The sequence below is a fragment of the Plectrocnemia conspersa genome, unplaced genomic scaffold (assembly GCF_051122295.1).
Source record: "Plectrocnemia conspersa isolate PC_06_02 unplaced genomic scaffold, ASM5112229v1 ptg000001l, whole genome shotgun sequence".
Taxonomy (NCBI): Eukaryota; Metazoa; Arthropoda; class Insecta; order Trichoptera; family Polycentropodidae; genus Plectrocnemia; species Plectrocnemia conspersa.
The window spans coordinates 9,188,679-9,201,990 of NW_028277165.1; the positions used below are offsets into that span (position 1 = coordinate 9,188,679).

The 13,312-nt window shown below is 31.1% G+C and overlaps 3 protein-coding genes across 3 annotated transcripts; 2 read left to right on the plus strand and 1 right to left on the minus strand.

Annotated features, from left to right (window-relative positions):
* Nucleotides 1-2,100: 2,100 nt before the first annotated feature.
* Nucleotides 2,101-5,590, plus strand: hmw (hemingway). The gene is made up of 3 exons (XM_088189670.1): nucleotides 2,101-3,112; nucleotides 3,168-3,384; nucleotides 5,422-5,590. Exons 1-3 carry the CDS (start codon nucleotides 2,682-2,684, stop codon nucleotides 5,476-5,478), a joined length of 705 nt encoding a protein of 234 aa, XP_088045796.1. The 5' UTR covers nucleotides 2,101-2,681; the 3' UTR covers nucleotides 5,479-5,590.
* Nucleotides 5,591-5,863: 273 nt separating this feature from the next.
* LOC148238732 (neuropeptide Y receptor type 1) lies at nucleotides 5,864-8,326 on the plus strand. Its single transcript, XM_088189656.1, has 7 exons — nucleotides 5,864-6,204; nucleotides 6,266-6,569; nucleotides 6,799-6,977; nucleotides 7,039-7,182; nucleotides 7,237-7,413; nucleotides 7,472-7,633; nucleotides 7,698-8,326. Exons 1-7 carry the CDS (start codon nucleotides 5,998-6,000, stop codon nucleotides 7,905-7,907), a joined length of 1,383 nt encoding a protein of 460 aa, XP_088045782.1. The 5' UTR covers nucleotides 5,864-5,997; the 3' UTR covers nucleotides 7,908-8,326.
* Nucleotides 8,327-8,472: 146 nt separating this feature from the next.
* On the minus strand, nucleotides 8,473-10,551 carry SmydA-2 (SET and MYND domain containing, arthropod-specific, member 2). Its single transcript, XM_088189643.1, has 3 exons — nucleotides 9,115-10,551; nucleotides 8,821-9,005; nucleotides 8,473-8,742 (listed from the first exon to the last, which is right to left on the minus strand). The coding sequence occupies exons 1-3, from the start codon at nucleotides 10,427-10,429 to the stop codon at nucleotides 8,620-8,622; spliced, it is 1,623 nt and encodes a 540-aa protein (XP_088045769.1). The 5' UTR covers nucleotides 10,430-10,551; the 3' UTR covers nucleotides 8,473-8,619.
* Nucleotides 10,552-13,312: the final 2,761 nt, after the last annotated feature.

The following is a 13,312-nucleotide window of genomic DNA, read 5'->3' on the forward strand; positions in this document are numbered from 1 at the left end:
ACATTTTGTCTCCATTTCCTAACACAATTATATCAAATATGAAAGTAATCCATAGAACTCCATAAAAAATAACAGCTAACATATTTCCAGTGGATTTTATTACACAAACGAATTGTATTAAAATGAGTTTTTATTATAAATCTCAATTTAGATGTAAGATTAATCACTAATTTTCGCTGTCGTTTTTTCCAAAAGGGTTTCATTTTCAGCACTTGCTTTGAGAAAATGGTCAAAAATTATTTCTAATTATTTTTTAATGATTGATTATAATATATTATGAAGTTTAGTACATTTTATACTAATTTAACATTAAAATAATGAATTTTCAATGTGAAAAAGCATTAACCGAATCTAAACATTATCAGAAATCAGTCAAACCCGTTACAATTATTGTTATTGCACAATCTGAGTCGCAAAAGACGGATATAAAGGGAACGTATGCAAAACTTAATAAGTAAAAAACACGAAAGCTCAAAAAAAAACGATGTCACAGAAGCAGAAATAAACTAAACACAATCACAAAAGTAAAATATGGATATAAATGAAACGTCTACAGAACCTATATAAAATATGGATATAAATGAAATGTCTACAGAACGATACCGGTCTTCGTTACGTTTTCCTTAAATAACGCATATACTATTAATGATATTAAAATTAATATCTTGATTAATGAACCCTAAGAACCATTATTTTAATAATATAGACGAGAATCTTAGGTCAAGAGAAAAGAGAAGCTCATAAAACTTGTGGCACAAAAGCAAAAATCAGACGACTACAAAAAACAAATTTATTACAAAATAGGAATCGCAAAAGACATATAAAAGGAACGTAGATAAAACTCAAAATTAGTTAATCGTTAACATGCCGCTATTTAAAATAAATGACGGTTTAAGTCTTCGCCGCGCTGTCTGAATACGATACTCTAGTTAAAACTGAATTATTATACTCATAGTTTTTTGAAAAGGTAATACTTGCAATGTCATAGAAGCAGAAATCAGCTGAACACATAATAACAAATAATATTGCAAAATTGGAATCGCAAAAGACCGATATAAAAGGAACGTCTAAAGAACTCTAAAAATTAGTAAGGCTTTATCTTAAACAGTTGATACTCCCAGTCTTCGCCGTGTTGTTCTTGAATTATGGATACAAAATATAAGTTATTACTATTAAATTGAAATTAATATAATACTTGGAGTTTTTCAAAAAATATTAAAATAAGTCACTAATTTTGGTCAAAATATTACGCTTTTGAATTAAAAAAGCGAAATTTCAACTCGATATAAAATCGTGAAATGCTACAAACGTTGAGAATGGAACGTTCCGTTTCTGGCTAAATTTTGTGAAAGAGCGCTTTCGTATGAAACAGTCGTTTGTTTTTTTATTATTGTTTAACGCTACTCTTAAAATGAAATCGCGTTCATGATAAATAGTTAGATCAGTGGTATAAGTCGGTGACTAATACATGAAAGACCTGGATTTGAATACCATGTATCGTGTCTGTGGGATCGGAATTGGTGATTATTATGTAATTAAATATTCTATTGATCATCATGGATTATGTTTTCCTAGTTTTTCCAAATCTCACGGATGAATATTGTGCAGAAAAATAAAATAAAATCGAGTTGAGTTGTTCATGGCAACACCTTGAATGAAAGCTGCAATGTACAGCCCAAATCTAACACAAAAAATAAAATAATCGTCTCTGGTTTCACATATACTAAAATATCATTGATCACTTTAATATATAGTAGTGATCCGGTACTAACTTTTTTTTAGAAATTCACCACTTTACAATTATTAAAATAGAGGTCATTGATTTTAGTATTGTGCTTCACTTCTTACTTAGTAGTTGTTGATTGTGTTAACACAGTTGAAACGCTAACGCTTGTCATGTTGTAACAGGCGATTTACAAGTGTTGCTAGTGTTAATACTTACAATTGATTGTTCTCCATTTTTATTATGATATTAAAGTAGTTTTTTGGAAAATAAACCTTATATTATAATTGCATTCTAGCAAGACAAAATAAAAGTGGGCTTACAAAAAGGGGGGGTGGGGAGATTTAAGAATAATAAAATTACACGGATGTTTTTTACATGTGATGTGTTTTTATAAAAAGGCATATTATTTTTAATAATATGTAGTTCTTTAGATGTAAATACGCAATTTTGCAAGTACTAATACAACTTGCTTTTACCGTGCATGGACTGCAGTGATCATGTTAAGGCCAAACTATCGATATGTAAACAAAGGGTGAATGCTTTCTGTAAACATTCACAAGAGAAAGAATATTTAAAAATATATATTAAGGTGCATTATTATTTCTAATATATAAATAAAATCTATTGTGTTATTATTATTAATATTAATATAAATTTCGTTATAAAAAGTGTTCTATAATATTCTATGGTTCGTTAAATATTCATAATGATGATGAATCGAAACTTACAGTACTTATCAACCGTTGGTTGTTTGTTCGTCTCATCGCAACCGAAAAAAATCAATAGTACTGCGTGGTTCTTTTGGACAAAGTCGCATTTGAGTATTTAGTTTAGTGACAATCTATTTTTTGCCATACACGTATGCCTGAGTCTTTTACAATAATTAATCATTATAATAATTAATAAAAATCAGTTATAATCTAAAATTATCATAACAAATGCTTAAGATAGGAATATGTCTATGACGACTAAATCCGGCTTGGAAAATGCTCGGAATAAACCAGGAAAAATCGTAGAAGAGAACAACAACGAGGTGGATATGCTGACTGAAAATTTTCAAGTGATGGGAAACATTGCGGATAAGTGCAAGAATGCTGTGGAAAAACCTGAATTGAGTTCAAAGATCGAGCCGCAAGATAGTGTGGAGTACGATTATGGATCGGATGAATTTGAAGAAGATATAGGAGATGACGGAGAAGAACCTCAGTTTACGACTATAGAGATTCATCCGCCGAAAAATGATACTCAACAATCTTCGTCAAGGAGCGCCAAAAAAGTCGATAGTAGAAGATTAGTGGTGGAAAAACAGGAGATTGTAGCTCCAGTCAAATACATTCCTAAAACGCCCACACCGAGAAAAACTTCTAGTAATAGCACATTGTTCAGGTAAACGCGTTTTTCTATTTATAAATGAATTTTTTTAATGCTTCTCAATTTTTAGCACCACATCTTCTGCTGGAAAATCTCGAAGATTGAACATGTCGTTCACGAATGATAGAGTTAGAGAAATTCACCGAGAGAATCATATTTTGATGAGGAAACTAATGAGGACCAAAAGCTCAAATGTGAGCTTAACAAATGACACGACTTATACGAGAGAATCTAATTCGGCTATATCTAGACGCAGGAATCAAGAAAAGATCAATCTTGATAATCAGGTAATATACATTTTATATTAACTGGCGTACATGTGAGTTTTAGTACTTATTTTTTTTCAATATAAAGATGATCAACTTCAGTTTCAGAACTTTAATTAAAAACCCAAAAATTTTATGAAATCTTCGGATTTTTTTTATTAATCGAACATTTGATATATTTCATTAATTATAAAAAATAATTTCAATTAAATGCGCGCCTCTGGACTTTTTGCAGAAATCAATCCTTTCGTTGTAATTTTCGATGACTTAAGTAAATTTCGGGCAGTATTTCGACTGTACGTAAGCTGGCAGGTGTTGGTTTTTAGGTGCTCGAACGTTTCGGGGTTTTCGGCGTAGACATGACCAAAAAATATCCAACAACGTTAAATCTCATGATCTTGGCGGCCAGTTGACGTCACAAAAACGTAAAATAACACGGCCTGGGAACTTTTCACGCAAAACTTCCGACGTTGCATCCGATGTGTAGCAAGTTGCGCCGTCCAGTTTGTGCCAAAAATAATAGACTATCATGTCCCTATAGCACTCGCCATTGACTGTTACAGTCCGATCTTAATCTTTTTCAAAAAAAGTAAGGCTCAATGACGCCGCCTGACCACAATGCGCACCAGTCACTATTTTTTGATATGTATTGGTCTCTTCTGAATTACGTGAGGATTTTCCTTGCTCCATATTATTCACATACCCATAGTGGCGGAAATGTGCCTCATAAGAGAAGAAGATTTTCTTTGAAAAATCAACATCAACTTTCTGCTGCCCTGCTGCCCAATCTGCGTAGATTCTTCGCTATCCAGAGTTTCTGGACAGTTCTTGCGTTATTTGAATTTTATACGGGTGTAGGTGCAAAATACGCCAAAGGGAGCCATAAGAATAGCCGAAAAGCTGCGAACGCCGACGAATCGACAATTCCGGGTCTTCGGCCACACTTTCACTTACAGCAGCAATATTATCGGTTGAACGGGCGTCATAATGATGCACAAGCCTTACCCTATATCGAACGCTATCAGTCTCTTAAATTTTTTTCACTACGTTGCGAATTGTTTGCTCAATAGGTCTTTCCATAAATTTAATACACAGTTCGAACAGAATTGTTATTTCTGTAGAACAATTGAACACTATTATGCGCGGTGGTTAAGCGATCCATTCAGTAAATGTGATGTTGCAAACTAAAATTTGACATTTTGAATAAGCGTGATTATTGACAGCTGTCTGATTTACAGTGCTGACAACATAGAAAACTTGAATTGGATCATCCTGTAGATACATAGTTTAACATTGAATAAAAGTCACATCCCGCTGTGTTTTGTGGATGCGGGAATGAGGCTATTTGTTGTTAAACACGTATTTCGCTGGTCCTTCAAAGTCATGGTAAGATTCCCTTTTCAGGATCTGAGTACCTGAGACTTTTCGTACCCTTGTGAGAATCGTGAGATTAAGTGAGAATCGAATGAAGCATTTCTAAACAGAATTTTTTACCAATAGGAGAGCGAAAAAAACAATTATCCCTTTTCAGAAGTCAAAAATTCATGTCAAAAGTAAGAAAGCTTGGTACCGAGCGTTACCACTGTGACAAATGCCTCCTCCTGCCTCTCCCCAAATGTCTTAGTTTATGATAATCTGTCTTAGTTTATGATATGCTGCTTCCTCGGTCTTTTAAGTCATTTAAGCTTCGTTTGATGCGAGTTTAGATGAAATATTATATGCTGTACGCAATTTTCGCGTATATATACTTTGCGATGAGAAGTGCTTCTCTTTTCCCTCTTTTAACCTATTGACCAATGCGACGATTTGCTAAAAGCTCTAATAATGAGCTACTTCAGCTCATATATGTATATGTGTAAAAAGTTAGTTTGTGGCTGTGGCTAATATATAAAACCAAAATGGAAAAATTCGTTACCTCAAAGCTGACAAGAAAGATAATGGGACAAATAATGATTAAATTATATTTTTATATATGTATATACAAACTAACACTAAAATTCATTTGTATGCTTAAAAATATGCATTATAGTAAAGTAAATATACATTTTAAATTTACAGGTACTTTTGAGAAAGTTGCAGGGATCAAAATCATCGAATTTGAGCTTTCGGAGATAAAGTAATTTAAATATATTAAAACGACCACTTTTCAATAATTTATATTTTTATATTGCTTGTGAGTGTTAATAAATTTTTGTATTAAAAAAGAGTTTGTTATTTTTATTTGTAGCTATATGTTTATTGTTTATTGATTCTTTATCGATTGATCATTGACATCGGCAGGAGTATTAAAAAATATTTGATGTATAGCAATAATCTCCTATCTATATGGTTTTTGTCACAACCATCATTATCGTTACTTTAATACAAAATTACCTGTGTATATCCTGTAACATAATAAACACAAAAGAGTACCTTTATATATTGTTGATACCGACAATAATAGCTTTATCAACGAATTATTAGAAAATTTATCTCGTTTCAATCATGTGCAAACATTTTTAGCGTTATCTATATGTTTGTACAACGGTGAGAGCTTAAAAAGCTTTTGAATAGCGATAGATAATTTTGCGACATGAGCAAAATCAGTATCGGTTCATGTTCGATTGAGGCGTTACGTACCTATATAGATTAAATATGTGTATGACTGCTATCACTAGAGAAAGAACAAGATGCTTTGTCAACACAACTATGACCGAGCTCGCAGTAGATTACTTTGAAGCGCTGTGGTCTTACGATAAGTACAATTGTACAGATTATGATGATTCTTTATCCATCTATGAGCTCGATACTAACAACGTCGTACACACAGTTGACTTTAACTTTACTGGCGATATATCTAAAGTGAGTTGATTGATTTATACACATAACTATAACCGATTGTCTTATATTCAAAATGTTTCAGTTAAACACGAGTCAAATAAATTTCCCAAATGAAATATGGATCGTTCTTCCAGCGTGGGAGATCATCGTAAAAAGCTTACTATTTCTTCCCGTAGTCATCGGAGGCATAATCACAAACATTGTATTATTCCATGTGATGATTTACAACAGAAGCATGCATACACCCACTAATATCTTAATAGGAATGATAGGCATAATCGATATTCTAACATTATTAATATGCCCATGGATGTATCTCGTTCATAATTTCTTCCAAAATTACATGCTCGGTTCAATCGGATGCAAATTAGAAGGATTTCTATCAGGTTAGTTACATTTAAAGCAATTCATTTAAACTACTACCTATATATATATATATATATATATATATATATATATATATATATATATATATATATATATATATATATATATATATATATATATATATATATATATATATATATATATATATATATATATATATATATATATATATATATATATATATATATATATATATATATATTGAATATATACAATTTATTCTTACAGCTTCTTTATTGGTTATTGGCGTATTTTTATTATCGGCTGTTTCTTGTGATCGTTTAATGGCCATTGTGCTACCCAGAGAAGCTCGTCTTACAAAACATGGTGCTGCACGATTATCGTTGATCATTATATTCATTGGAATTATATTTGCATTACCATTATGCATATATAGAAAATATAAAGTATGATCTTATTTATTGCTCTTATATAAACTTGTTTTATAATAAATCGTGTAATATTTAGGAGCGTCAATGGAAAAACTTCTTAGAGACGTACTGTAGTGAAAATATGAAGATTTTACCAACTTACTGGCATGTTTTATTGTCATCTCTTGTCCTCTTTCCGATAGCAGTGATGATCATTTGCTATTCTGCGATCTTCTGGAAGGTAGTAAACAATCATTCATGTGTACGATTACTTATTAAATAGTATTATTTTTAGTTGGATAAGTATGAAAAAGAAATTCTACGCAGAGAGCATCCAATTACAGTCAATTATAAAATGAGGGTCGTTAAAACGTTGGTTATAGTATTAGTTACGTTTATATTATGTCGATTGCCGTTCACTATCGTCACGTTTTGGAGGAACAAGTTTTTGAGAGAAGGAGACGTCAATTCAGTAAGCAATTGAGTAAAATAGTTGCTTCATATTTATTTTGATTATTTTATAATTTTAGGTACAAGAAGCTTTTCGTATATTGTGGCTATTATCACATTATCTTATATATCTTAATTGTGCCATCAATCCCCTCATTTATGGACTGTCTAATGAAAGTTATAGGCGAGCGTTGAATTCAACTCCGATATACAAATGGATTAGCGGAAACACTAAGAATCATGTAATGTTATAATAATTTAGTTTTTATTTGTTTTATTATTCTAATGAATTAACTATTGTTATAGAAAGAAGAACCCAAAAAGCAGAGAAAAGCCGGCAATGATAATTTGATAGAAGAAAAACAGCTGTTTAATTACCAAAAATTTAACAAAAAGCAAGATGAAAGTATTAAGAATTTAGAAGTACAATCTTTGTCTTGTGCTGTTCAAAAGAGAGGATATTCTCAGAAAGTTGTCTGCAGCAGGATTACACCTTTAAGTGAAGATCATATTTAAGACTTTTTTTGTATAACATGAGTGTTATAGTATTCTAGTTTATTTATAGTCAAAGGGATTAATGTTATATTATATTTTATTTTTTTGTATTTCGTTTTGTTTAGGTTAAAGTTAATAACAAGTTATTTAATTAACAGTAAATTGTTAATTTATTTATTATTTACAATAATAAAACAGATTATATTGCTAGTATGTAAATATATAACATTATATTAAGTTATATATAATAATCTAAACTATAGTTTTTTAACTTTCATTACATCAATTCGTTTAGGTTAGGTCTGGGTTTGAACATCAGACTGACGTTTTGCAACTGTCAAATATAACCTGTTAAGGACACATAGTTTCACTAGTATTGATCAGTGAAATTATAAGTCAATTGTTTGATACATTTTCACTAGCCTAGTTAGTAAAAAATATTAGTAAAAATATGATTTCATTTAAAAATACACATTCACTGTAACATAGCCATATAATATTTAAATGTAAGCACACAAGCGTGCAAAGAAAATTGTTAGGTAAGCGACTATTAAATTAACTGTTTAATAATAAAACAATAAACTTATATTTATCCTAATAATGTATTTATTTATTATCACAATTTTATAAAGCATTTTAAAATATATCACGTGTAGTAGTATTTGTGTTTGTATGCTATTATTTTGTGAATATTATAAATGTAACTAATACGGCTTAGTTTGTAATTTATTTCTTAATCGTTCAACTCTAAAGCCAGTGCTTGTAGTTTGCTACGCAGCATCTCTTGCATATCTGGCTCAGATTTTAGAATGTCTGACGCTTCTTGCAGCATCACCATGCATTCGCCCATCAGATCCTGTAATCATATTGAAATTTTGTTCAAGAATACCCGTCTGTCTATATTTGGAACACGATAGACAGTGTAGTTAATTACTTGAGCGGCTTCTTTTGTGACTATTTCTGACGCTAGTTCTCTTTTTGTCTGGACGAGCATCGCTTCCTGCAGTTCCAACAATAACGTACCCCTAGCTTGAGAGGAACCCGGCTGCAACACATTTAGAATATCCAATAGTTCTTGACAGAGAGCTATCTTTCGTTTGAGAGCGGCGTTGTTCAGATCTGAAACATTACAAATGATTTGCAATAGACACAATTGGCAGCATCCCGTCACTATCAATCAATCGAGGGTTTTGCAATTTGTTAGATCAGATCCAATAAATTCACTTACCGTTATATGTATATCCATCTAGATGTCCATACATTTGAGATAGAGCATATTTGACTTCTACGACGTGAAAGTTTTCTGGATGTAAGGCTTGTTCATACTTGATTATGAATTCTTCCAAGTCTTTAGGTCTGGTCTTGTTAAGCAATGCAATGTCTTTTCTGATGGCTTCGTTGCCCCATGCTATTTGTTTAGCGTGCAACGTATGACTGCAAGACTGACACTTCCAATCTGAACTGTTGTTTAAAGGATCCAGAGAAATGACCTTGGGAATATCTTTCAGATCTTTGTTCGGATTGTTGGCATAGCATCTTGAGCAGAAGATGGCTCCCAGATATGTACCCAATTCAGTGGGATCCTTACAACGCTTACACGTACACAAGAAACATTTAGCGTCCTGTAGATGTATTCTTCTAGCTAAAGTTCCCCAAAGAGGTTGAGTGTATGAAGTCGTTATCGGAGTGCCTTTTGATATAGGAATCGTAGCTATAACAGTCATGGTGAAATCTTCATTAGAAAACACATGCTTAGTATTCGGATTGCAGTCATGAGATCTCATTGAAGCAGATAAAAACAAACTCCTCAACCTTGTATTCTTCTCTTTATTCTTGATCTCAAATGCGTTTGTATCCAAAATTCCAGCTACTTTTAAAATAGTTTCTTCATTGAATTGAGTCAAACCTAAGATTTGATGAATGAAGGTCACTATATTTGCTTTTAGTATCCTATACAAAGGACTATCGATCCTCTCTTCTAAGTGACTCTCCAAGTTCATGATAGCCTCATATTGTATTGGATCGGTTTTTTGTAATAGTAAACAGCGCAAAGGAGCAATGACACAATATGCCGATTCCCTTTTATTTTCGCACGTGTAAGTAATAGCAGATTTGAACTTCCGCGAAGTCATCAGATCGCATTCTTCTTTGTGTATTTCGTGATTTTGACAGTTTTCGTCGCACATGGGCCATCCGCATTTAGTGCATTTGTAAAATTCTACTATCTTATCTTTCTTTAAAGGTTGTAGCTTTGTATAGCAAGTTAAGCACGTGGGATGAGAGTTCATCTTAGGTCCGTGAATAGCTGGCTTTTCTTTCATGATAATCTCGCCCTGTTTGATGTCCCTCGTGGCCACGAAGTATCTTCCCAAGAGCTCGTTGGTGTCCAAGCGGAAGGAGGTGCATTTCAATCGATGTCCCGCTCTCCACGCTTGCTTCTGATGAACTCTACCGCAATAGTGCTCTGCCCTACATCCTCCGCAAACTTGACCCGCCGGCTCGGAACAAATGGCACACTTAGGTATTTCTCTGATTGCACTCATTTTATGACTGAAACATTAATTGCTTAAACGCGTTATTAGATTATCGGCTATTATTTCATATCAGTTATTTTTAAACAAGCGGACTTAGAAGCTTTCGCTCTCGGTTGAGCTGGCAGACTGCTGCTGAAAAGACAGGAGGACATAATTAAACTCATTTCAACACACGCACACCAACCAAGTAGATATTTTCAGGGCCGGTTTATTAGAGTTGGACGACCTGGGTAAAAGTGTTTTTTTATAGGAATGAACTTTCGCTTCGTTTTCATATAACGCGCTGAGAATATTAGAGACAAACTAAACATCGTGGCATTTTTTATTTCATAATAATATTTACAAACCATAAAAAAGAACATAGTAAAAAGTATAATCTAAAATTCAATCTTGAATTGAATAGTATAAATTTATGCTTTTGAGACACTCGTTTTTATAATACAAGCCGAAACTCTTATAAATGCGGTTGTTTTTAAAAAAGCGATAATAAAATTAACTTTTACGTCATTGTGAAATGTTGCGAATGTTGAGAATAAAAAAAACCGTCTCTGCTTAAATTTTATATTTGTAAAAGATCGTTTTTGCATGAAACAAACGAACCGGTCGTCTTTTTTACTATTGTTTTACGCTTATCTCAAAATATATAGTTACGTAGTTGAATAAAATATTTCTTCTTTTTTCAATGCGAAGTTGTGAAGACGTAAAATTTGCTTCGGTCAATTGATTTTAGTTTGTTTATTAAATCTGGTTTTGTTCTGAGTAAGTAAATTTGTTTTATAATTTTTTTATGACTATATGGCTATCTATAAAAATAAAAATTGTTTGTTTATGCAAAAGTGAATCAGAAATCGTTATGTAGCCACATATCTCAAAACCAAATTTTCGGAATCAGCACAGGAAATACTTGGAAGCCCTGGAAACTTTATTTGTACATATGTATGTACAATGTATAAGGTTTGTTGCGTTGACCTAAAAATGTCGCACACAATTGGCTTTGAAAATTTATTAACAACCAGAATTAGCATATGAAATTTATTAAAACAACTAAAATTTATTCAAATTAACAAACTGATTAAATTTAAACAGATATGTAAAAGCAGTAAGAGAAAAAGCACAAAACTTATGCCATAGAGGCAAACATCATTAGAACACAAATCAAAAATTATTATGGCATGATCAGAATCGCAAAAGACGGATATAAAATGAACGTCTACAGAATTTAGAAATAGTTAGGCGGCAATAATCTGCGATCTGTAATAACTGATGCTCTCAATCCTTAAATACTGTATACAATTATAGTACTTATTATCTTGTTTGAAAAATGTACATTTCATTGATTTTCTTATATGTGGATAACATAAAAATCATTGTCACAAAAACAGATCCAGCCGAACACGCAATAACGAATATTAATTCACAATCGGAATCGCGAAAGACGCGTATAAAATAAACTTCTATAGAACTTTATATAAGTTAAAACACAAATTGCTATACTAAGAAGTAATATTTTTATAATAAGAAAGAGAAAGCCAAAGAAACGTCTATAGAACTATCACCGATAAGCCGCCTTCTGAAATATCTGATGCTACCTGTCTTCGCCGCTTTGTCGTTGAATTATGAATACAAATTATAAGTTAAAGCTATAAAATTTAGACTCATTTTTTATTATTTACTTATTTTTTTTACAAAATAATAATATCATATATATAGAAAAAATATATCTTATTAAAATCGATTTAAAAATATTGCGTTTTAAAATTAAAATAGCAGTAATGCTAATCAGCTAATCGATATAAAACTCATTTTCGTCTTTGTAAAATGCTGCAAACGTTGAGAATGGAACAGGCCGTTTATGTCTGTTTTTTACTATTTCTCATGGGAAATGGTTCGGTCTTTATTCGAATATTATTTCGATATATTACTAATATCTTACAAGCCATCTCTACTCGGGATTTGGATATCAGTTACACTATATTGTACAATATAATATTAACTGGGTTTTTGATGCTCTATAGATTGCGATGGAAATGACATTATGTTGCTCTTGAAAATTCCATACATAATAAGCTGTTTAAATTTCATGACACCAGAGCTGACCATACTAGAGTTTTTATTGTTTTATTAGTTATTTTAGTTATTTTTAATGGGAAAGAATTTGCTTAAAAAACTTTTGTTGATTATCATTTTCTTTCATATAATATATTACATTAAGCTCAGAAAAAATAATTATTTAATACTATTATAATCGCTCTTTTCCGAGCTCTTTTAATTATTATTTTATCTGTATATTTAATATATGTTTTATATACTTATACAGATAAAATTATTAATATTAATTTATCTGTTAAGTATATTTAATATCGTTACAAAATAATTAAGCTGATACACTAATGTAAATTTCATCTTATCAAAATAAATGTTTTCTATTTTATATTCTTCATTTCTTGTTGATTTTTATCCATAATTATTCCTGAATATTTTATAGAAAAAACTTTTTTATATTATGTAATTATTTACAACTGTTTGATATTATTATTTTATTAAACAGTTTTATCTAATATTATTAATATATATTTTTATTATTCCCTATATAAACCTATTTTTGTGAGATTTAATTATATCACTGTGTTTTATTTAGTTTATTGAAGTGTTCAGCTAGTGCATCTATTTTTAAGTTTCAGTGTAACATCGAGTTGCGGACAAACTATGAGCATTTGACGCGATTTTTAATAAGATTAAAGTTTAATTATCCATGAGAAATAATTAAAGTTTAATTATCCATTATTTAGGATTTTAAAACCATAGTAAAAAATTATAAATGAATAACTTATTTTTAATATATTATGTAATAAAGAAACTGGAGATAGTTTAGTTATTAAATCTATTAGCGGT